The sequence below is a fragment of the Pteronotus mesoamericanus genome, unplaced genomic scaffold (assembly GCF_021234165.1).
Source record: "Pteronotus mesoamericanus isolate MK-2021 breed Mesoamerican mustached bat unplaced genomic scaffold, CSHL_Meso_final contig_105, whole genome shotgun sequence".
Classification (NCBI taxonomy): Eukaryota; Metazoa; Chordata; class Mammalia; order Chiroptera; family Mormoopidae; genus Pteronotus; species Pteronotus mesoamericanus.
Window position 1 is genome coordinate 16352984 of NW_026555006.1, and position 24004 is coordinate 16376987.

The 24004-nt window shown below is 41.2% G+C and overlaps 1 protein-coding gene across 3 annotated transcripts in view; it reads left to right on the forward strand.

Moving 5' to 3' along the window:
• The window catches only part of IL12RB2 (interleukin 12 receptor subunit beta 2), a 65590-nt gene extending 45242 nt beyond the window's left edge, over nt 1–20348 (forward strand). The window contains exons 10-15 of one of the 3 annotated variants that reach the window (XM_054574453.1): nt 5039–5137; nt 5228–5386; nt 9552–9689; nt 12916–13006; nt 15452–15551; nt 19806–20348. In XM_054574453.1, coding sequence (XP_054430428.1) covers nt 5039–5137; nt 5228–5386; nt 9552–9689; nt 12916–13006; nt 15452–15551; nt 19806–20348 — 1130 coding nt within the window. The remainder of the gene's footprint in view (nt 1–5038; nt 5138–5227; nt 5387–9551; nt 9690–12915; nt 13007–15451; nt 15552–19805) is intronic. The other 2 variants (XM_054574473.1, XM_054574464.1) reach the window with 2 other exon arrangements.
• The last annotated feature ends 3656 nt before the right edge of the window (nt 20349–24004 follow it).

The window sequence follows — 24004 nt, forward strand, 5'->3', positions numbered from 1 at the left end:
CTGCTACAAAATTTAAATGCTCAGTATAAACTGTATTAGGATTTACCCCTGCAGGATAGTTTGAATCATATAGCCCCTACAATTCCTTCCTTTTATAAATCTATACAAATACCATAAAATAGATGAATAAAAGAATGCTTTCCATATTTAGGAAATTAAAATGTTTTTAAGCATTTTAGAAATATTTATTTACATAAGATCAATATGGTGAAATGACATTGTTCTCCTACTTGAAAACACTTGGTTAACTATTAGTTTGTCTTGCTGTTACATTATGAAAATAAACTCCTAAAAAATTAAGTAATTCACAGTTACCATGATTTCAAAATGGTCCTGTGCAGTCAGTGATATGACTCACGGCTCTTGCATCCTCAGCTGCTGGCTGGGACAGAGTGGGTTGTTTGGAGGGGGCCAGAATGCAGTCCAGCTCCTGGGTTAGAGGTTCATGAGATCTAGACTAGAGATCATCAGTCCTGTTCTTTCTGGATAAAAATGGTTTGGGCCATACAGAGCCACTCCTTTTACAAGTATGTAGACAACACCATATCTAGAAAACCTTCCCTCATACCTAGGCTATTTGGGTCCCCCTTCTGCACGCTCCCTCATACTTCCTCTAGGATTTTTCCACATTATTGATCATGTAGTGTTTGCCTTCTCCCATACTTAATAGGTGAAATTAGCTATCTGCAGAAAATCCACCTAAGAGATTAGTTGTAAATATCAAAACAGAGCCTTTGCCCAAGGTTGCCAGGCATATATGTATGCATGGGAGTATGAGAAAAAGAGTCTGTAGTTGGGGCCAGAATGAAGAAAGATGAAAATTTTAACATTGTGGGCTCCAGACACTGGGCAGCAGGGCTGACGAACTTTTTGAGGTGGGGAGCAGACATGATTAAGGGCTGTTTGTGTAAGAATTAGCCAGTAAAACAGGAGTCCTCAAGGTCAGAACCAGGGAGCAAGTTTGCTAGGGCTCTACACTTTATGGAAAGGGAAATGTCACCTGAGTTAAGGTGTCACATTTTCTTCTGTCCTCCCCTAAGGTAGGTTAGTCACAAGAAGAAGCCATAGCTTCTGATGCAGCTGTTCCCAAGGCTCCTAACCTGAACTCACATTTTGCATGGCAAAATGCACCAAAAGCATTTGCCTAATGGGCTCACCTGGAACTGCCAAGCCTCTACAGGGCACAGTGGTTGGTTGGCACCTTCTACCACTAGTAGCAGAACAGCCAGGCACGAGCCCCTTGCAAATGAAATGTGAGTCCATATTCCATTGTTGCCCTTGAGGCTTTAGGGTCTGGATGCCACCCGCGAAGAATCTCTGGGTTACTGGACTAAGCTGACTACGTCTTTTTCTCCACTTCATTTAGTTTGAGAATACAAATGGCAACTCACGTGTGCAGTTAGTTTTTTCTCTTCCTGGTCACTCTGACAGAACTGGTTGTGGGTTTGAACTTTATATGCCACTTATTTGCTGGAATATTTAAGGGTCAATAGGTTTTCATATAAAACACACTTTCTAGTAAATTATTCTGGGATATAAAATTCTTCTTCCCCTCAAAAAGAAATGTTAAATCCTAATTAATTGCGAGTGGTAGAGGATCATATCTACCTACAGCAGGGCATTAAGCAACATGTAAGGGAGTCCCTGTTTTGACCACATGATATTGTAGTTACCTCCTAGGGATTCTCTTTCTTTTTCCTTTAAATTTTCATTAAAGATTTAAAGGTATGTTATGGGCAGTATCTCTGAGAAGGGCCTTTTCTTTATAATAGAAAATATGGAAAAAAGGAGCTTGGGCAGGAAAGAGAAACTTGCCAATAAACTTAATGGCTGATAAAACATTGCATATTGTGGCCCTTTAAAACCAGGAAGGAGCCCTGGCCAGTGGTTCAGTTGATTGGGGCATCATCCTGTGCATCGAAAAGTTGCAGGGTTGTGTTTTTTTTAACAGTTAAGAAAATATATTATTGTTTATGCTGTTATAGTGGTCCCAATTTTCTCCCCTTCACCCCCCTCTCCCCAGCCTGCCCCCTACTTCCATAGTCAATCCCCACATTGTTGTCCATGTCCATGGGTCCTTTATACATGTTCTTTGACTAATCCCTCACCTTCTTTAAAATAGTCCCCAGCTCCTTCCTCTCTTCTTACTGCCATCAGCCTATTCCATGCTTCTATGCTTCTGGTTCTATTTTTCTCATTAGTTTATTTTGTTCATTAGATTCCTCGTATAAGTGAGATCATATGGTATTTGTCTTTCACCAACTGGCTTATTTCCCTTAGACTGATAGTCTCCAGTACCATTCATGCTGTCGCAAAAGGTAGGAACCCCTTCTTTTTATCTGCTATGTAGTATTCCATTGTGTAAATGTAACACAGTTTTTTAACCCACTCATCTACTGACGAGCACTTAGGCTGTTCCCAAGTCTTGGCTATTATAAACAGTGCTGCCATGAACATGTGAGTGCATACATTCTTTTGAATTAGTGTTTCAGGATTCTTAGAGCATATTCCCAGCAATGGAATCACTGGGTCAAAAGGTAGTTCCATTTTTAGTTTTTTTGAGGAAATTCCATATTGTTTTCCACAGTGGCTACACCAGCTTGCATTTCCCCCAAGAGTACACCAGGGTCCCCTTTTCTCCACATCCTTACCAGCACTTGTTCTTTGTTGACTTATTAATGATAACCATTTTGGTAGGTGTGAGGTGGTATCTCATTATGGTTTTAATTTGCATCTCTCTGGTGGCTAGTGATGTTGAACATCTTTTCATATGTCTCTGGGCCCTCTGTATGCCCTTGTTGGAGGCATGCAGCCCATGTCTATTTAGGTCCTTTGGACCATTTTTTAAATGGGTTGTTTGTCTTCCTGATGCTGGTTTGTATGAGTTCTTTATTTATTTTGTAGATTAAACCTTTGTCCTATGTATCATTGGCAAATATGTTCTCCCATACAGTTGATTTCCTTTTCATTTTGATGATGGTTTCTTTAGCCATGCAGAAGCTTTTTAATTTGATGTAGTCCCATTTGTTTATTTTTTTTCCTTTATTTCCTTTGCCCTAGGAGATATATTGGCAAAAGTATTGCAATGTGAGATATCTGAATTTTACTGCCTATGTTTTCTGCTAGGATTTTTATGGTATCACAACTTATGTTTAAGTCTTTTATCCATTTTGAGTTTATTCTGGTGTATGGTATAAGTTGGTGGTCTAGGGTCATTTTTTTTTTTTTTTTTTTTGCATGTACTAGTCCAGTTCTCCCAACACTGTTTATTGAAGGGACTGTCTTTACTCCATTGTATGCTCCTGCCCCCTTTGTCAAATAATAATTGACCATAGAGACGGGTTTATTTCTGGGCTCTCTATTCTGTTCCATTGATCTAGGTGTCTGCTCTTGTGCCAGTACCAGACTGTTTTGGTTACAGTGGCCTTGTAGTATAATTTGATATCTGACATTGTAATCCTTCCAACTTTCTTCTTCTTTCTCAAGATTGAGAAGGATATTTGGGGTCTTTTTTGGTTCCATATAAATTTTTGGAATATTTGTTCTAGATCTGTGAAATATGCCATTGGTATTTTAATAGGAATTGCATTGAATCTATAGATTTCTTTGGGCAGCACAGACGTTTTAACGATATTAATTCTTCCAATTCATCAACATAGTATATACTTCCATTTATTTGCATAGTCCTCCATTTCTTTCTTCAGTGTTCTATAGTTTTCCAAGTATGGGTCTTTTACCTCCTCGGTTAAATTTATTTCTAGGCTCTTTATCTATTGATTTTTTTGTTGCTATAGTAAATGGGATTTTTTTCTTAGTTTATCTTTCTGATAGTTCATTAATGGTGTACAAGAATGCCATCAATTTCTGAATATTGATGTTATATCCTGCTACTTTACTGAATTCAATTATTAGGTCGAGTAGTTTTCTGGTAGAGCCTGTAGGGTTTTCTATGTACACACTCATGTCATCTGCAAATAATGACAGTTTTACTTGCTCTTTTCCAATTTGGATGCCTTTTATTTCTTCTTCTTGTCTGATAACTGTGGTTAGTTGGGGTGCATTTGAGAGGCAACCAATTGTTATCTTTCTCTCTGTCTCTTTGTCCCCCTATCCTCTCTCTCTAAAATTATTTGTTTAATCATTTAAAAATAAAATAAAAGCACTCTGGCTGGTGTGCTCCATGCATTGAGTGCCAGCCTGTGAACCAAAGGGTCATGTTTGATTCCCAGTCAGGGTACGTGCCTGGGTTGCAGGCCAGGTCCCCAGTAGGGGGCACGTAAGAGGCAACCACACATCAATGTTTCTCTCCCTCTCTTTCCCTCTTCCCTTCTCCTCTAAAAATAAATAAATAAAATCTTTAAAAAAATAAAAATTAAAAAAAAATGTTCAAAAGGAGCATTAACATTCCCAGATACCTTCCAAATATTCCAGGCTGTGAAGCAACTGAGGTGTAACTGGCACATGCTGGGGAGAGAGAGAGGAGAAGGAACAATGGGTTGGATTGCACTGAGTGTACCCTGGTTCATCACACCCAGATGTGTCATCTGGAGCTGCCCTCTCAGATCCTGATGATCATCTAAGGAACTAGAAAGGCCTTCTAGGCTCTATGCCTGCGAAACCCACACTCACTTTTTGGTAAACGGCAAATGATTTATTTGTAGAAGTCAAAGGGTTTTTTCTTGAAGGAAAGTTTTGTTTCAAAAGTTGTCCGTGTGGTTATATTTAAATCCTTGTTGGAGCTGGGCTAGCTTTTGTCTCCTTAATCATGATGACCTTGTAAAGAAACTCAAGTTTGCTAATTTATTCACTACGAGGTGAATTTGGGACATGAGCGCTGTGGCTTCCAGGAGCCAGTGCCACGAAAAATAAGATGCTGAGATTTTGTAACTTAGGTTGTTCCGTCACCCTCAGTTCAAATTATACTTGAACCATCTTCAAACTAAGAAGAGGCAAGAAATGCCTTGAATGCATCTGTATCAGAGATTAAAGCAGCTCCTTTAGTGAGTCACATGTTATAAGAACTCCCTTTTCTTTGCAGAGAACATAAAACCCTACATCTGTTACGAGATCCGCGTGCATGCACTCTCGGGGGACCAAAAAGGATGCAGCTCCGTCCGGGGTAACTCTAAGCATAAAGGTGAGCCTTGGCACCTTTTGCCAAATTTTGCTTTAGTTTAACGATTTGGATTTGGAGGGTGACAAACGTCTCTTGTGCTCTACTTTACAGCACCACTGAGTGGCCCTCACATTAATACCATCACAGAGGAAAAGGGGACCATTTTAATTTCATGGGATGAAATTCCAGCCCAGGAACAAATGGGCTGCATCCTCCGTTACAGGATATACTGGAAGGAACGGGACTCCAGTTCCCCGCCTCAACTTTGTGGTATGTGTGAGAAACAAATGCCATGGGGCCCTTCTTCTTTATATGCCGGGAGAACACAAGCGTATGCAGGAACATACGTACACAACATACAAGAACGGTTCCTGGTACTTAGGAGATGCTCAATCAATATTGTGAAATTAACTGAATAAAGGAAAATAAAAGATATCTAAACACATATACAGAGTTACTGAATATATGTTATGTGCCAAGCAAATTAAAGATATGAAGATAATGGATGAGGCTCTTAAGGAGTTTACTTATGTGAGGAGACAGCATTTCAAAAAGCAATAAAGGCACTTTGGTAGGACTATATAGACCCTTGAGGTTTGTAAGGAATGCATTTGGAGAACTTTCAAGTCCCCATAATTGCAAATACCATCATGGCATATTATTTTCTTCTCAAAATGGATAAAATACAATACAGTTTAAGTAATTCCTTATTACCTATAATTATTCTATAACTATAAGACTAAAGCAATTAAAGAAAATTCTGGCTGGAGTGTTATCTCAAATGGCTTCATGGATCACTCATTCATAGTAGCTCCAAGGTACTGATGGATTTGGTTTTCTAACTTTGATTTATTCAGAGTTTTCTCCACCACCACCACCCTCCCCACCCCCGGCTTGCCCTTCTTTTTATTTCATAAGCAGCCTGCTTTCTTTCAGGAGAATTTATCATAAAGAAGCAACATTTTTGTTCCTTCATGGGAGCTAGTGGTCCAAGAAGAATGTGATAAAAACCCCCTGAGATGTAGATGCTAGAGCACTGCCTACAGGACTGATTTTTGTGTGGGAAACTTTAGGAGTTGGCTCTGTCTGTGGACTTTAGAAGACGTGCAGTGTTGCTTTTCTAAGTTATGACTTTTGAAGCTAGTTAATTTTTTACTATATAAATAATACTGCATGTGATAAAAAACATTCAAATAGTTTTGTAAGACATGAAATTGAAATTATCCTTCCCTTTATAATTAAGCTGTTAGCAGTTCTTTGTGTGTTCATCCAGAAAAAATTTAATACATATACAAGCATGTGTTTGAAATAATCATCTCTATTCTTGATCTTCACCATGCTTTTATTTCTCAATAATAAATACTGGAGATCTTTCCACATCAGCCCATATGGATTCCCCTCATTCTCTTTAACAACTCGCTAGTATTCCATTATAAGACTTTACAATCATTCACTTAATATTCACCATTGATAAACAGAATGTATCATTGAACAGAACTGCATCCCACTGGGCCTATCAGGGTAAGTCAGTTCTGAAAAACACCCCAAAAGGTGATGAATCAACTGACCTCTGCCTGAGCCATTTTAAATTGGTCATGTGGCATTTGCTCCCCTCCATCTCTGAATTTTCATTTTGGCAGAGTTTAAACTGGGATGCCTATTTACAGCCAGAGAGATTAACACGGTTATTTAGTTCTTAAAGCTGCTCTTAGAGATGTGGAAGAAAATACCTACTTTAGTTTGCCACAAATGTGATGAATCTAAAGTCTATATAAGGGTATTTTAAAATATGTCAAAAGGGGAGGATGCCCAGATTCAAAGTCCTATTTTAACCTGGTTTATATTAAATTTTCCTATTATTCATTAAGCACTTATTGATGAATAAGACCCAATGCCTGTCTTCACAGAGTTCACAGTCTATTGAAGGAGATGGAAAAGTACACAAAAGTGATGTAACTGCTATAATCAAGGACTGACAACTAGCTATTGCATCTGATAACCAGAAATCCCAGGTGAATTCGCAGGTGCAGCTTCTAGAGAGAGACGGAGAGCGTTAGGCTGAAGGAGAAAGACACCAGGAGAGAGACACCATACTGCAAAAGCGGAATGGAGTTCTAGGGAGGGAGGGGCCCTGCCATATGCGTCCTGCGGCGCTGCCCGCCAGGCCCCAGGTGGACAGCACATACAGAGTGCAGTGGGAGCACTTCGCCTTGCCCGGGCAGGAGAGGAGGGGTGTGGAACTGGAATGAGGCTCAGGCATCTGCCTCTTAGTACATTCCATAGGTGATTCTGGTGTCCGGCCTCTCCTCTGCAAGTTTGTTGATACTGCCGCGCGCACCCGTGTCAAGTGCCTTCTCTACTGGTGCACACATTATGCTTTGTTACCACTTGGTTGTTTTTGCCCACAGACTCTAAGCATCATGAAGACAGACACCATGGCAATTTGCTCACCACTGTCTCCAGCGTACTTACAATGCAGCCAGGCATAGAGTAGGTTCTTAATAAAAGCAGTATTTGTTGAGTAACAAATAGGTGATTACCACCTTACACTTTGTTAAACCAATGTAGATTGTTAGGGGAAAGCTAATTTTCAGTAACAATGTAGCTGTTTTTCCTGATACCACTTGACCTTCTTATCTACTGCCTGTTTGAATATTGGCAACTGTGTCCTTTAACCACCCTGAGCCTCAAGTTTCAGAGGGCCAAGGATTTAATGGCCCCTTTATCTGTGCCTGAGATCACAGCCCAGACTCAGGCAGCAGAACTGGTATTTCCTGCACGATTTCTTTTTGCCATTACTCAACTCAACCTATTTTGCCAACCAAATCAAGGATGTTTCATCCTCCTTACTGTTCCCCACGCCATAAAGTTTCTATTTTTATTCTTCAAATACACATATGTGTATGTGTGTCTGGATATAAATTGTTTGGCCCAGCACACCATTCAAATCTCTTCTGTCTCATTTCACTCCCAGAGCAAAGGACGCCCTCACATAGTCCAGCCGTTGACTCCCTGATGCTTGCTGATGCTTTGCTGCAGCAAGAAAGCAGGACGTTGCTCCAAAATTTTGAATCCCCCTGATATAGGAATACAAAAGAGATTTTTCTAGTTGAGTCATATAGCTTAAGTCTGTGCAAGCAATTTCATCAGGTTAGAGTAGGCTTGGGAATTTTCCACATGGTACTTTTTCTCAACAAGATGTAAAATACAGAAGTTGCTCTGATAGCCACAGCTCTTACGTAATCTGCCCCAACCTCAGCCCCTCTGGGTGAAGTGGATGTAATATTACAGGGCTCCATCTTGCTGGTCACCCATAGTAAGCAGGGGTGGGAAGTGTAAGGGGTCTGTTTTCCCCACTAGATGGTAAATTCTTTGAGGCAGATACTGTGCCTTTGTATACTTGATGCTTTGTCCAGAGCAGACACTCAATAAGTATTTGTGACTGCTGAAATATCAATAATTTCAGCAAATAGGGTTACCATCTGACTTGCCCTTGTGTTGGTGAGCCAGTAAGTGATGCTGAGGCACAAGGCGCTAGGTTCTAGTTTCCACTTTGGTCACCAGCGCAGGCACAAGTCTGCTGAGCAAGCCAGTGGGCTGCTCCTGCTGAGGTTCTGGCCTTAATTTTATAATACCCCCAGCCCCCAGCCCAGCTTTTGAGTCCAAACTCACACCCAGAAGACTGCTGGAGGAGAAGTTTCCTGTTCACCAAAGGCTCCCAACACTCAATGTTTCTTGGAGAAAAACAGCATCAGGGCATTGTGCTCAAAAAACAACATCTTCTTTGCTGAAAATCTGCAGTGCTGTTGAGAGCATAAGGAACTGATGGTTTTGGCTTAAACTGCCAAAATAAGTCTAGTCTTGAGTATCATTGCTGTAGGTTTTAGATTTTTACATGAAATTGTAGCAGATGGTCATATTAAACCCACTAAGCCCAGTACTCAGAGCCTAGGAAAAAAAGGTACAAAGTCAAAATTAATAAATGTTGTTTAAATATCCGTTTTATTAATTGGTAAGCTTACCTTTCTTTAAAATTCCATTGAAAACAATTTATACATTTAATTTCCTCCCCAAGAATTCTCAAATATACCAGGCAAATGCCAGAAACATTATAGGAAATAAAAATGAGTTAACTACAGCTAAATACTTTCAAAAGCAAAATGATAAAAATTTTCTCAAAAGGTTTTACCACAGGAAAAAATATTTAATTCTTTTGATGTGCTGTGAAGTGAGGCCTCTATAGATGACAGTGTCTGGGGCCCACAAAAGTATTAAGTATTAACTAACTAAGACTTTTAAAATACAAATGTGCTTTTTTTCTTTCTATTTAAATGAAGAATTAACAAATAAAAATGAGTAAAAGCCCAGATTAAAACATTTCCTTTACTATGTAGCTTGCTTTCTTTCTTTTTTTTAATCTTTATCTTCCTCTCAGAAATCCCCTGTGGGGTCTCTCCAAATTCCCACCCAATAAGCGGCCTGCAGCCCGGAGTGACATACGTCCTGTGGATGACAGCGCTGACGGCCGCTGGCGAAGGCCCCCAAGGAAATGAGATGGAATTTTGTCTGCAAGGTAAGACACAACTTTAGAGACGAAGAGCCCACCCTGGATCTCCACACAGGTGTCCGGTCCCACTACCTCTGGCATGAAGATAATCAGATAGTCTTTCATTTGCTCATAACTTTCTTACTGCTACACCTTTGCACTTGCTCTTCCTCTGAATGGACTGCCCTGCCATGTCACTGTCTACTTGCAGACAGTGTCTACTCATTTTCCAAAACTCAGTGGAAGTGTTTCCTCCTCTAGGCAGCATTCCCAAATGCACTTCACAATGCACTACCTTGACACATATTCAAGACTTTAAGTCCAACCGACAGGGACTGGTATCTGTTTCTGTCTGTCTTCAAGGTCTAAAATGGTGCCCAACACATAGCACTTGTTCACTGAATATCTGTTCAATGAATGATGAGAGTAATCTCAACAATAACAATAGCAGCTGTTGCAATCAGATAGTCATGCACCAGTCATTACATTATGTGCTTTTACAATATAGGAGGGGAGACCCCAAAAATCTCTGAATTATCATCTGGAGTGTCGGTCTCTTGTAGTACAGGTCTCCTCCTGCACAAGCTGAGTGTTCTAGGAACCCATCTGTACTGGTGCACCAGCAAGTGTTGTTGTGAGAGGCTGTGTTTGGCTTCAGTGAATTTTTATTGAAGAATCTTTCAGCATGTTTGCCCATTTCATGCTGGGTGATTTAAAGTGCACCTGCCCACACCATGCTGAGTGTTCAGCAGTTTTTGACCCAAAACACCACGACCTCCATGCCACACCCTCCGTACTTACCTGGTCTTGCCTGAAGCAACATCTTTTTGTTTCCCTGGGTGAAGAAAGTCCTCGAAAGGAAACATTGTGCTGATGTGGAAGAGGTGAAACCAAAAAACAGCAGAAGCACTAAAATGCATTAAAATTGATGAGTTCAAAAACTGTTTTGGGCAGTGGGGAAAAGTCTCAATAGGTGTATTGCATCAAATGGAGAGTACTTTGAAGGGGATTTAAGTTTAAACAAGTAAGAATAAATAAACAATGTTTTATTTAAAAATTCTGCGTTTTTTGGAGTCCCCCTTGTGTTAGTTTGCTGAGGCTCCTGTAACCAAGTACCACAAATCGGGGGCGGGGGGGGCGGTAAAAAATAGAAATTTATTTTCTCACAGTTTGGAGGTTGAAAGTCCAAGATCAAAGTGTCAGCAGAGTTAGTTTCTTCCAAGGGCTATGAACAAACCTATTTTAGGCCTCTCCCCTTGAGTCTGAGGGCAATCTTTGGTGTTCCTATGCTTGTGGATCTCTACCTTCATCTTCACATTGAGTTTCCTTGTATGTGTGTCCGTGTTCAAATTTCCCCTTTTTATGAGAACACCAGTCATATTGGAGGAGAGGTCACTGTACTACAGTTTGGCCTCATCTTAACCAATTATATCTGCAATGACCCTATTTCCAAACCAGGTCACTTTTTGAGATATTGAAGGTTAGGGCTTCAACATATTAATTCCGGAGGTGAGAGGACACAATTCAACCTACGTAATACATACTTTTACTCATTTACTCTTGCCCAAACCATGTAAAGTGCCTGCTATGTATGATTACACCTGGTCACACTATCAGACACTCAACATGGAATAAAGGAATGAGGGGTTAGAATGCTTTTTTACAAGTGTCAGGCACAGAAAAATTACCCAAGGTCATTGAAGGAGCAAATAGCAAAACTACAAATCAAATTCAGTTTTGAGTTACTTAAGATACGCTGTTCTCTGGCAGCACTAGTTTGCATTTGCTCCAAGAATAGAACAAGCCGTTCTGGCTTTGTGACGTGAAGTATCAAGTTGATCATTCAGTACTTTGTTGTTCTATGCCAGGTAATTCTCCACTGAGGAAACTGAAAAGCCCTCTTTTCCTCTCCCAGCTACTCCTGTGAAAGTTAACCTGTGAGCAGTTAATTAGATTAAGAACTCAGTATCCTTCTCCTCTGGTACTCTAGACTGTCCCAACGGCACAGGCAGATGCTGAAAAAATGTCAGACTGTGCTCATTGTATGGGATGGTAACAAGGCTGCCTGCGTTAACGCCCCCATTCAGCCCTGAAAACACACCTCTCACTGGTCCCTAGTTCCCCCTGTTTACCCTCCCTCCCAGCCCGTCCTTCATTCTGTCAGAAGAATCTCTCTGCAAGACCCCCGGTGCTGACATTCCACTTCTTGTTGCAATCCATCGGTGGTTCCCCAAGGGCTTCAAGCTCAAATTCACACTGCTTTGATACCAGGCCCTGCATGATCTGGTCCTGTTCACCCATCTGCTTCATCCTCTGCCGCACACTCATCATTTGTACTCAAAAGCTTAAGACCGGACTACCTGTAGTCACCTGGAAGTGCTGTGCTGTTTCCTCTTCCCATTCCTTGGCATAGTTCTCCCTCTAGTCTGTGTTTCCCTCCTTTGTCCGCTTAGCCAACTCCTGTCCATCCAGCTCTACACTTTGGACATCATGCCTTTTGAGAAAGCTCCCTGAGCTGTAAATAAGGCCACATCCCACACTGTTCTCTGCTACCTTATATGTGCTTGTTTTTACAGTTGTTTATGTGGGCTACATTCATGACTTCTGAAGACAGCAGAGCCCATGCCCTATTCATCTTCGCGTCTCAGTACCTAATTGGTCCTGGTACGTGGTTAATAATGAATACTGGATGAATTAATGAATAATTCTGACACATGGCAAAATATATGTCCACAGGAAGAAATCCTATGTTAAAACCCTAGTTAGATAGAGGGTTTATCCAATGGTTTGGTAAAATTACTAGCTACTATTTCTTGAGGGCCTGCCATGTCCAGATAGATACATTGCCTTGTGCTTTAAATACACTATTTCTAATCTTCACAGCAACTTGCAGGTACACATCATCATTTGCCATTTATAGATCAAGAATAGGCCCACAGATCACATATCAGTCCGCGGAAGATTCAGTAGCAGAATTTGGGACTCCCAGCTTATGACTAGTGCTCTGTGTGTTGTAGCTCTTTTCCTTCCACCCATTAGAGGAAGGAGCCCTTGCAGAGCTAGAGCTCCTCTCAGAACCACAGAATTGGCTCCCTGAGGGCCCCTTCTCCTTAGAGGGCTGGATAAAAATGAGCTGGCTGTTCCTGGGCCCAGCTACCCAGGAGTGACGGGAAAGGCCCAGAGGGCTCACAACAATAACATTTTTAAATGTTCGTTGAAGCTAACTCAGTCACAGGGTTTACTCTCTTTTCAGGAAAAGCCAACTGGAGCACATTTGTGGTACCAAGCATCTGTACTGCTGTCATCATGGTGGGCATTTTCTCAATGAGTTATTTCCGGCAAAAGTGAGTTGGGTACACCTGCCAATTTTGTTAAATGGTTTTTTAAATGATAATCGCTGTTGCTGCTCTTAGTCCAAGAAATGGACACTCTCATACATTGCTGGTGGCAGACCAAATTTATTCAACATTTTGGAGTGACAATATATGTTGAATTTTTAAAAATATTTGACCATAGCAATTCCTATTTAGAAATTTATTCTAAGTATATCATAGGGGTATGCAGGGATTTAGTGGCAAATACGTTCACTAAAATGTTGTTCATAAAAAAAAATTTGAAACAACATAAATGCCCAATGATATGGGATTAACTAAATCATGATATATCTTATGCTATATAGCAATATCATGCATCTGTTAAAAATGTAGAATAAAATTAAATCATGAATATTTGCTATATTACATTTTAAAAAGGAGCTTGCAAAACAATATGTACTTCCATTTTTAAAAAAATAGTACATACACGCATGCACAAGCACATATACAAGATATTATCAGTCATCATTAAATTTGGTTGTATAAGTTTTATAGCCAAAATAATGTGACCTAAACTAGCAAACGGTTTCTCATCCAAGTAAGCAAAGTAAACTAAGCAAGGCCTGGCGTTAGCTCCGTAGTTATTGCGACCTGGGTTCCTTGCATCTTCCTGCTCTGCTGACACTGGCTTCTGTCAGTGTCCTCTCACAGTCCAGTGGCTGCAGGAATTATAACCATCATGCCTGCAGTTTACAACCACAGGGACAAAGAAGGCACCCACACCTCCCTTTGCAGAAGACGTTACATGAAGTCATGCAAGATACTGTTGGTTAGATCTCATTGGCCAGAACTTGGTGAGGTGCAGAGGTTTAAAATTGTGGCTTTCTAGCTGGGTTCATGATTGTCCCAATAAACTAGGGTGCTCTTCCTTAGGGTGGGAAGAAAACAGGTATTGGGTAGCAATTAACACTTTTTGCTCCAAGGATGTACACCAAAAGATTAATGGTGGTTCTATCAGAGGATAAAATCATAGGTGATTTTAGTGCTTTCTATTTAATTGTACTTTCTAAAAATTTTAAAACATGCATTATTTAATGAGGGAATTTTTTTTAAATGAAGCAGTATTTCAACACAAAGTTTCCTTTAGATATTGTGTAAAGTAAGAGAAGAGGTAAAAATAAATCAAGCTCAAAGTCATTCTACTGACCACTGAACTTGTCTGAAAGGCTTTACATTTATTGAAGCTCCCATGTGTGATAGGTACTTCAAAGCAGAGCTTTCTTTAGGTCGATTTTGAAGTTAGCCTAAGAAAAAGTTAACTAGGATCACATACATCCTCTTCAGGGAAATAGTATCAGTTAGGGTCAAGGCTTCTGCTGTTAAAAGAAAAACAAAAAGAAAAAATGACCCAAAAGCAGCGGCTTTAATAAAAGAGGTTTATTTCTCTCCCATATGAGAGGTTAAGTCATCCAGGTTGGTTGGCAGCTCTGCTCCACACAGTCATTTAGGAACCTGGTTTTATTCCACTTTATTGGTCCACCATCCTTTGGGCACTGTCCTCATCTGCATGATCTATGAGGTTGCAGGTACCTCGGCTCACAATTCTTTGGAGAAAAACCAGTTGCATGGACACCTCTCTTGTTTCAAAGGGCTAAACACATTCCACATGCTTTCCACTCTTATTAAACATGAAAGCTTATTAAAGCCAAAGTTTTAAAGATGTTTTATATTGGTCTTGAATTTTTAAAATATAGTGATAATATTTAAGCCACATGCATGTATAAGAAACATTTTTTAGGGTTTTTCTCTTCCACATAAAAGTAATATAAACTCATTTTAAAATATTTTTTTAAACATAGAGATGTAGGAAAAAAAGACCTACATTTCCTCTGATCACCAAACACAAGTACTGTTAACAGTTTGAATGTTTCTCTATGGTATTTTTTTCTTGGCATTTTTTTGCAAGGTTTATGGTCAAGCTATTTATATCATTTGTACCCTGGTTTTTTTGTTTGTTTGTTTTGTTTTGTATTTGCTTTTAGCACAATAATTTCCTTATCATTACGAACTCTTCATAAACATTGTAATTAAGTAAATGGTAAGCTCCCAAGGGTAGGGGCCATGTCTTCTTGTTTACTTTCTGCCCCAGCACTGTGCTGGCCATGCATTAGAGAATGTTTGTTGAGTAGTTGCATGGCTGGATGGTGACAGCTAAACATTACATTGATCAAAAGTTCCATAGTTTATTTAGCAACCCCCAAGTGATTGCATCACCACTCTTTATCATATATCTACACAAAAAACTAGTCCATCCTTTGATGATGTGTCATCTTTTTCCTTCAGTGTTTACATCCTACTCATTTGCATACCCCTACACTGAACAACCTCTACACTGAAATCACTGCACTGGGAACCTGTGCTTCCACGCCGCCATGTACTCACTTAACCAGATGTCATTCTTTTCTTTATCTATAGGGTATTTGTCCTCCTTTCAGGCCTCAGACCTCAGTGTTGTAGCAGACAAATTCCAGACCCAGCAAACAGCACTTGGGCCAAGAAATATCTCATTGTGGAGGTAAGATATAAAGCCTTCATGGTTAGTTGATGGGGTCCTAGACATCAGCACATCTAAGTTTCCCCTTGTGATTAGGAGGAAACCTGGGTACTTAAAGCCTATTAATAAAGTGAGGTCATTGATGCTAGGTCACCATTGGAGTTGCTCCCACGTACAGGAATTTCCTGAAGCTTGTGATCCAAAGACTCAGACTCATAGCTTTTCATTCCTCACTATGCCTTATGTTCCCTTCTTACCTCAATTTACTTTATAAGAAATTTAAAAGCAAGAATTTTTACCATTTGCTGAGCCCTAGCCTGAGTACTGACTCATTCAAATTCAAGAGAATTGAAGCTTTACCATGATGTTCCCAGCCCCATCTGAGCATGGAACAGATAAATAGAACCCAGACTATTTTGGATTTGGCAGGAAGCCAGTAAGCCACCCCATTGTGTATGGAAAAAATTCTAAAAGAGAAGTTGCTCAGCTGGCAGATGAGAGAGCGAGAGTAAAGGAAGCAGAGCTGCTGCTGTGCAGTCTAAGGAGGTTAGAAGAGCTCGCAGTGGGCAAGATGGTCCACCTTTGGTGGAAGGTCTGGAAGCTGAAGGCATCTGAATATGGAGCAAGACTGTGCATTCATGGAAAGCAAAGCACAGGGAAGTGGTATGCCAATATTTTTCCCAGGCCCAGGTCATTGGCAGCCCACCTTCCCTTACCACACCTTATATCCCTTCTCCTCCAAGATTCTTCTCCTCAAATGCCCAGTGCATTCTATTATTCACACCCTTCCTCAGGCCAGAAGCCAGCAATACCAGCCACTACTCAGGTAAAGAGCTGGTCTCAGCCATGTCTGCCTCAGCAGGAATTTAAGTCCCTGTAGCTCAGTGCCTTTGAAACAAACCTTGGAAGCAAACCCCACCCTGTCCCTTACTATGTAGGTGACCCTTGGGCAACTCTCCTGACATCTACACCCTGACAACTACAGAGTTTCATTCTCTGTAAAATAGGAATTAAAATCTCCCATGTATACTGTTGTGAGGTTTAAGAAAGATGACATGTAGAGTACATGGCTCATACAAGGCAAGTTATCATTCACTTTCTTCCCAGGAAGACTCATACTTGATGTCTCCCTCTATCTATTAAGGGGTTTTGTTATTGTTAAAATAACAAGAACAGTAATAACAGCAATAGAAACACACACACACACACACACACACACACACAATGTGTGTTGCATATATTGTATATCTGCATGATATATAATTATATATGGTATATAATTTTATTATACATCTATGCATATATATATGCCAGGTACTGTAAAAAGTTTTTTTATGCATTAACATCTAACCCATATGCTTTATGAAGTTGTACTATTATCCTCATTTTTCAGATGAGGAAACTGAGGCACAGGGGACTAAGTAAGTTGCCCAACATTAGTCAACTAGTAAATGGCGGATCCTGAATTCGTAGAAGCAGGATGTGCTGTCTGCCATTATCCTATACATTCTAAAAGATCTTGAAGCACAGGGTGTAAGAGGAGTCTCTCGAAGTCCACACCTCCGAGCTAAATAAACTAACTAAAGAGGACCCTCACTTAATGGCAATATTGCAATGACCTGTGGGAATGCACTCTGTAAGGATGCCACTGCCAGTGTTAGAGAAAATACAGGGAAAAGGTAACAGAGATTTCCACATACATGCCCAAAGTTGTGGAAATATGTTCATTAGAGCATTATATAGAGAAGCAAAAAATTGGGCATAGTGTAACCTGCTACTGGGAGGTCAGGCTGAACATTTTGAATATACCCATACAACAGAATATTATGCAACTATTATTTTTAAATCTGTATATGTCTAAAAATCGCTAAGGTATTTAAAAGTAAAAAAGGGAAGTTTGTAAGTTTCTAAAGTGGATTCTTATTTGTATAAAAAGGAGGGAGATTTTATACACACACACACACACACACACACACACATCACATGTGCACAGAATATTTCTGGAAGCCTACATATGAAAGTGATCATCAGTGTTATTGTTAGGGAAGAGGTTGGAGATATGAGGGCCATTTAATTTTCATTATAAATTTCCTTTAAACTTTTAAAATTTCTTTAAAAACTTATGTGCATCTTTTTTTCCCCCCAAAAATGACTGAATTAGAAAATTTAAAACATTTAGCTCCAATGTGGCATCTGAGACGAAGGCCTTGAGGCAGCTTCAGAATCCCATGTCGCTTGACCATTGATGTGAGTAGGACAGTGTTAGACCCACACTGCTCTCCTGGTGATAAGCTGGGGCAGACATCAGAATTACAATAGTCTGTCTTCCAACTCCAACAAAATGTTTTCTGTTCTTAGCCCTTATATGCACCTCCCATGTAAGATGTGGCTAAAAAAATCACGTGTCTTAAAGCTCTGGTGGAAAAAGCCATCTTATGCAGGGGCACACCGGAATGTTGTAAAGGCTTAAAATAGTGTCCATGAGGTACATGAGCTAATAGTGGTCTAAGAGGCCTTGTCCCAGGACCTATCTGCCAGAGAGCCTACTTTATAAAAGCTCTGAGGAACAGCCTCTATCAGTACTGCCAAAGCTTTCAAGAAGGCAGAATGAACATCTCACCTTGTGATAACAAGCCGTTTCCACACCCTGTGTAATCTCTCACATCCGTGATAGCAGCACAGGCAGTTCTGCTTCCCAGAGCTGCCAGCCATGTTCCAAGACACACTCACATGTGGGCAACAATCAGGAAGAGTTGGCTGCCAAGAGAGACACACGCATATCCTTTAGCTTCCTCTAGCCTGTGGGCCCTTTGCGGAAAGCTGTCCCAAGACGGCACCACCATACACTCTGTGGAAACTCCTCATGCTTGAGGAAAGGCAAGGGACATCAGAGCCAATCCAGACCAAATCACTCTTGTACAACCTGACATTTGACGGACAAGGGAATCAAAGGCCAGAGAGCTTGTTTTCTCAAGCTGTAAAGTGTCAGAGTTGGAACTAGTCCTGAGGGTTTACCCTGTCCCAAGGCTATTTTTTGTCATCCTACACCTCCCTTAAGACAGCTCCCTGCTCACAGATCGCTTATGGACACATTTAAAAAGGGTGGCATTATAAAGCACATGTGCTAAGAACCTAACGGGTAGTTGCTTCACTGCTACAGTTCAGCGGAGGAACAGTCACTAGGGGCTTTAAGAAAGAGGAACGTGGCAAGCAGGGTATGGTACAGCAAACAGAAGCGGGCAGAGGCTGGCAGTAGGAGCAAAAGTATGGTGTTGGCACAGAGAAAGTGTGTTTACCAGGATGGTGTGCCTAAAATAATTTCTGAACAAAAACATGGAGAAAGTGGAGGCAAGTGCAGGGACCTGATTGCCAAGGTAAGGGCTGAAAACTTGACTGCTTACGTAAACCTCAGGCCTTAAAGGTGTTGGGAGTTTTTTGCCTTAGTAAGATCGGTCAGTGTGAAAGATTGTTTCCAGGATGTGAGGAGAGCCCAAGAAAGCAAAGAAATGTTAATACAGCGCTTGGACTTGGGCTCAGAATCAGCATCAGGTTTGGAAATCAGAGAGAGGATGACATTGAAGAGGTGGTAACCAACGGTGCTGTTGACAAAGTAAACAAGAGAAGTTAACAGACCAAATTAGATACAGGGGGAAAAGTTTTCTTCCAAAAAAAAGTTATTCTAGAGGGACCTTTCTTAAAAACAGGACTGATGAACAAATTACCCTAGAACTTTTCAGTAGCTGTATGAAAACGCAAACTGCTTAGCATCCCCTAAAGTCCCTTCATCATGTGACTTCTTCCTCTTTCCAAAGCCTCAGTTTACTGTCAGAACGAGCAGGTTTCAGAACAGACCAGTTCTCCTTGCCCATAACCTCCTTATCTGAAAGATTATACTCCTCAGGATTCAGCTGTAGTGTGACCCTTCTATAGTCTTCCCTGCCATGTCCCTCAGACAGAGGCAAGCTCAGCCCTTCCTTTGCACCCAGTGTCCCCTGTCCTAGAGAAAAAACAGCTAGTGTAGTTTGCCTCACAGGACCCTCTGGTTGAAGGCTGAGCAGGGTAGTGAATCACCACTCACTGGCTGGGGTTGAGAGGACTCCATGGCTCCTGCCTCCCAGACCACTTAACTGCTTCTGTTGCCTCATAAAGTCAAGGGTCCACAGTTTGCCTCGAGCTAAGTGCAGGTTGTGAGGCCCTTAGGAATGCTGGATAAATCAGTTGTCAAGGCTACTCACTTAACATAACCATATGAGCTTCTTCCTTCCCTTTGCTCAGGAGAAGATGCAGCTGCCCTTGGACAGGATCCTAACAGACTGGCCCACTCCAAAAGAACCTGAGCCCCTGGTCATCAGTGAAGTCCTTCATCAAGTGACCCCAGCCTCCAGACATCTCGTTCACCACAACTGGCCAGAAAAGGGAAAAGGAGTCCAAGGTCACTATTCCTCTAAGGAAGATACAGGGTACAGTGCCTCAGGCTCACCACCTCCAAGAACTCTCACAGCAGAGACAGGACAGCTAGTGGATCTGTACAAGGTGCTGGGGAGCAGGGGCCCTGACTCAAAGCCAGGAAACCCAGTAAGCCCCTTGCCAGTCCTCCCAGTGGACTACCTTCCCACCCATGAGGGCTACTTACCCTCCAACATAGATTATCTCCCTTCACACGAGGCTCCTGTAACTGAGCCCCTGGAAGAACTGGAGCCCCAGCACATCTCTCTTTCTGTTTTCCCCTCAAGTTCCCTACACCCGCTCACCTTCTCCTGTGGTGAGAAGCTGACTTTGGATCGGTTAAAGATGGGGTGTGGCTCCCTCATGCTTTGAGGGCTGAAACTTGGCAAGTCTAAGTGCTCCCAACCAGCACAGCATGCCTAGCCACCCAGCCCTGTTCCAGCTGTCCGCTCCTGTGGCTGCTACCACTTGGTCTGTTTGCAGCTAGAGGTGTCAAGCCAGCTCAGGGGAATCATGGGGAACTGAGTCGGCTGAAGCCCATACCTCATCTTGCCTTCTATACCCTTCACTGTGCGGACCTAGAAACTCCAGTCTAAATTCCTGCAACTTTCTTGGTTATGATGGCTGGAATTAGGGAGAGTGGAAACCAAAACGCTTACTGGCGATGAGAGCCAATCCCACAATTGTTTATAAAGCAGCTACTACATAGCAGATCTTAGGTTGAGGTCGGTACTGTCCAGTAGGCCTGTCTGCACTGATCAGTATGATAGACACTAACAGGTGGCTGTTGACTCTTTGAAATGTGTCTAGTATGACTGAAGAACTGAATTTTGATTGTAATTGAAAGTCACACGTGGCTAGTGGCTCCTGTATTAAACAGAGCTAGAGTTGATGGATACATTAGTGAGAATTACCAGGGTCCTTCAAAACACATCATCCTAGTTTTACCAATGACATAAAAGACCCTGGTGGACACCAAAATAAAAAGCACTTCCAAGATGGTGGTGACTGTCCTTATTTGTGGAAGCCTAAGGATGTATCTTTCCCTAATTTTGCTGGTTTATTTTGCTTTCGCCTTTCAGTGAACCAAGAGCATATTGTGGAAAAGCTACCTGTAAACCCACCTTACCATCTTGAGCAAGCAGCCACCAGTCTTAATCAGATGTCATGAAAAGGAGTGGGCCAAAGGCTCTCAGCCCCCTCGTTTTCTTTCTGATTCAGCAGGTGCTGCCTTCTGCCTTCAGGCTGTCAGGGTTTAAGACCCAAACTGCTGCATTCATAAGTGCCCTCCGCCTGCCTTCCTGGAGAAAACTAAGCTGGTCCTCAAGACAGCTCAAGTTGAGCTTAGAATAGTATTTTCCCCAGCACGAACTTGGGATATGATACATTACTTTACTCATTTAGAGCTATGGCCCTGACTTGTCACCCTCCCCATGCCCATCACTGCCTCTATCCTGTCACCTGCAGGCACTTCTGCTAAGCTGGTTTAATTGCTAATAGTACCCTTCCCCCCAAAATAGGATCCAAAGTCCAAGAACTTTTTTCTTAAATCCCTAACAGGCATGGGGCCTACCTCCTATCCCCATCCCACCCAAACTGGAACTGAGGCGGGCATCCCTCAAAGCTCTAGAAATTGAAGTAACATTGTTCTGCTTGTTCACTTTTAACTCTTCATCCATGTCTCTTGCCATTCCAGGACATACTTAATTATATTTTCTTTTCCTTGTATACATCTCTATTTTCCTCTTCAGCTGCTGTGCAGCAACCCCCTCCCCCACCCCCCATCACCACGCTGTCCCTTGCATCTCAGAGCTTCAGCACTGGTTTATCTGCACCCAGGATGGGGTTCCTTGTTTACAACAGGCCATGACAAGGTCACCTCCTTTAAAGCTGAACCAATCACTTCTTGACAATGGAAGCCAACTTTTCTTTCTTGAAATACCTGTTTTTCCTATCCTTGGTTTTCTTTTGATCACCTATCCTAGCCACTGTTCTCTTCCCGACTTGGCCCCAAATACCAGCTCCCAGTCTTTTCACCTCCATTCCTCCACAGCCTTTCCCTTAAAACCGCAACCCCCTTTTTCTCCCCCTAAGAGTTAAAAACAAAAACCCAAAAACTTAATTAAAAAAAAAGGGGGGGGGACTTCCTCGACTCCTACAAGCTCCTTCTAAGGATGGAAAGGCTTCCTTGGTGCTCTGTTAGCACGACGCCCATACCAACAACTTCCTCTACTGGACTGTAAATAATTTGAAGACAGGAACCATGCAATGTTTCTCCAGCACCATACCTAATACATAGATACCAGCCACAGCTTTTATCCCGTTCCTTCTGTTCCTGAAGCTAGTCCAGCTGTGCATGCTTCCTCTTTACTGGGACAATTGTTTGCATTTGTTCTTTATTCCCAACCTCCTCTACCCCCACTGTTCACTGCCAGCACTGCTATAATACAAGCAGCAGTATTTAAAAACATACTTGAGTAAGATATTTGTCCTTTATCCTCCCTGATAAAATATCCCCTTTCCACGAGAATGGGTAACCTTGTTCTGTCCTCACCCTAAGTAGTTTTCACACACACACTTCCTGCCACATACAAAATTTCAAACCAGGTTGCCCAGTTAACCAGGACTAAGTGAGGCTTACCGATATTTATACTGCCGGACTTTCATTCCTCAAGAAAATTAGCAGTGATTTAAATCCTCACCCTCACATCCAAAGCCAACCCAGAAACCTCTGCTCTGTTCAAACACATTTAAATTCCTTAATTCTCTGGGGCCTAAAGTCCAAGTTCATGCTTACTGGATATATGGCAACTTCATTAATTTTTGTGTAGAAATCCTCACTTTCAATTGTTACTTGAAAGGGTCCTCTTTCCCAGAAGCCAGATATTCTATTTCCTGGGCTTCTGTCTTCCTTATAGACACAACAGGAGAGTCAAACCAGTGTTACTAGTTCTTTTCTTTTAGTGCCTTTCCCCTTCCACCCTGTCCCAATTTCTCAGCTTCCACTAATATCCTACAGCTGCAACTCACTGGTGCCCTGAAGCCAGTGAAAGAGATGCCAAGCCAAACTAGGCATTCTACCCTAGTCAGTGTCCCAATGTCTGTGTTTTCTTTTTTTTTGAAGCTTTTCCTTTCACATGTCACAACTGTCATGTGTCCCAATATCACTGCTGTCACCCTCCAAAGGAGCCCCATTTTTCTCTTCCTGATATGCAGGACTCAAGGATGTTCACATTATCCAATCTTATAGAAGGATGACTGATAGGTGAATCCTCACGTAAACTACTTTCTAGAATAAAAGATCAGAAAGGTCTCTTCTTCCTCCTAAAAGAGATAAACAATTCAATCAATTGGCTAATTGACAACTGAAAGAAACTCAGATCTTCTCATCAGCCTATACTGAAATAAATTTTCAATTAAAAATTTGCAAAACGCACACACATCAAGTTAGGTAAAAATATTTGCAATATATGCCCAAAATAACTTAATAAGGCATTCTTACAGATCAAAATGAAAAATGCCAACATTTCAAAAAACGGACTGAGAAACACAAAACATTATATGTTCAGTAACAGTGTCACCAATAAATTCAATGAAAAGATTTTAAATGCTCAATAAGCATGAAGAAAACAACTGCCTGTAATCAAAGGAATAAAATTAAACACTACTTTTCACTTACCAAATTAGAAAAATTAAAGAAAAAATTACCCATTATTAATCAGAGATGGTGTTTGCAACCAGGTATGCTAGATGGCTCCCTTCTGGAGGCAGGTGAGCAGTTATTTTTTAAAAATTTTAGTAACTCCATTCCTAACAATGCAAACTTAAGAACAGTATAAACAAGTTATCACTGCATTGATTAAAACAGGAAAAGGAGTCTAAATGCCCTTTAGCAGGAACTTGGTTAATCTATACAACAAAACAGTATCATGCAATCTAAGACTACAAATTTCAGAACACCCCCATTACATTACGTTCTGAATTGGGAAAAAAACAAAACTGTTAAACCTGTAATGCGCCATTGATTT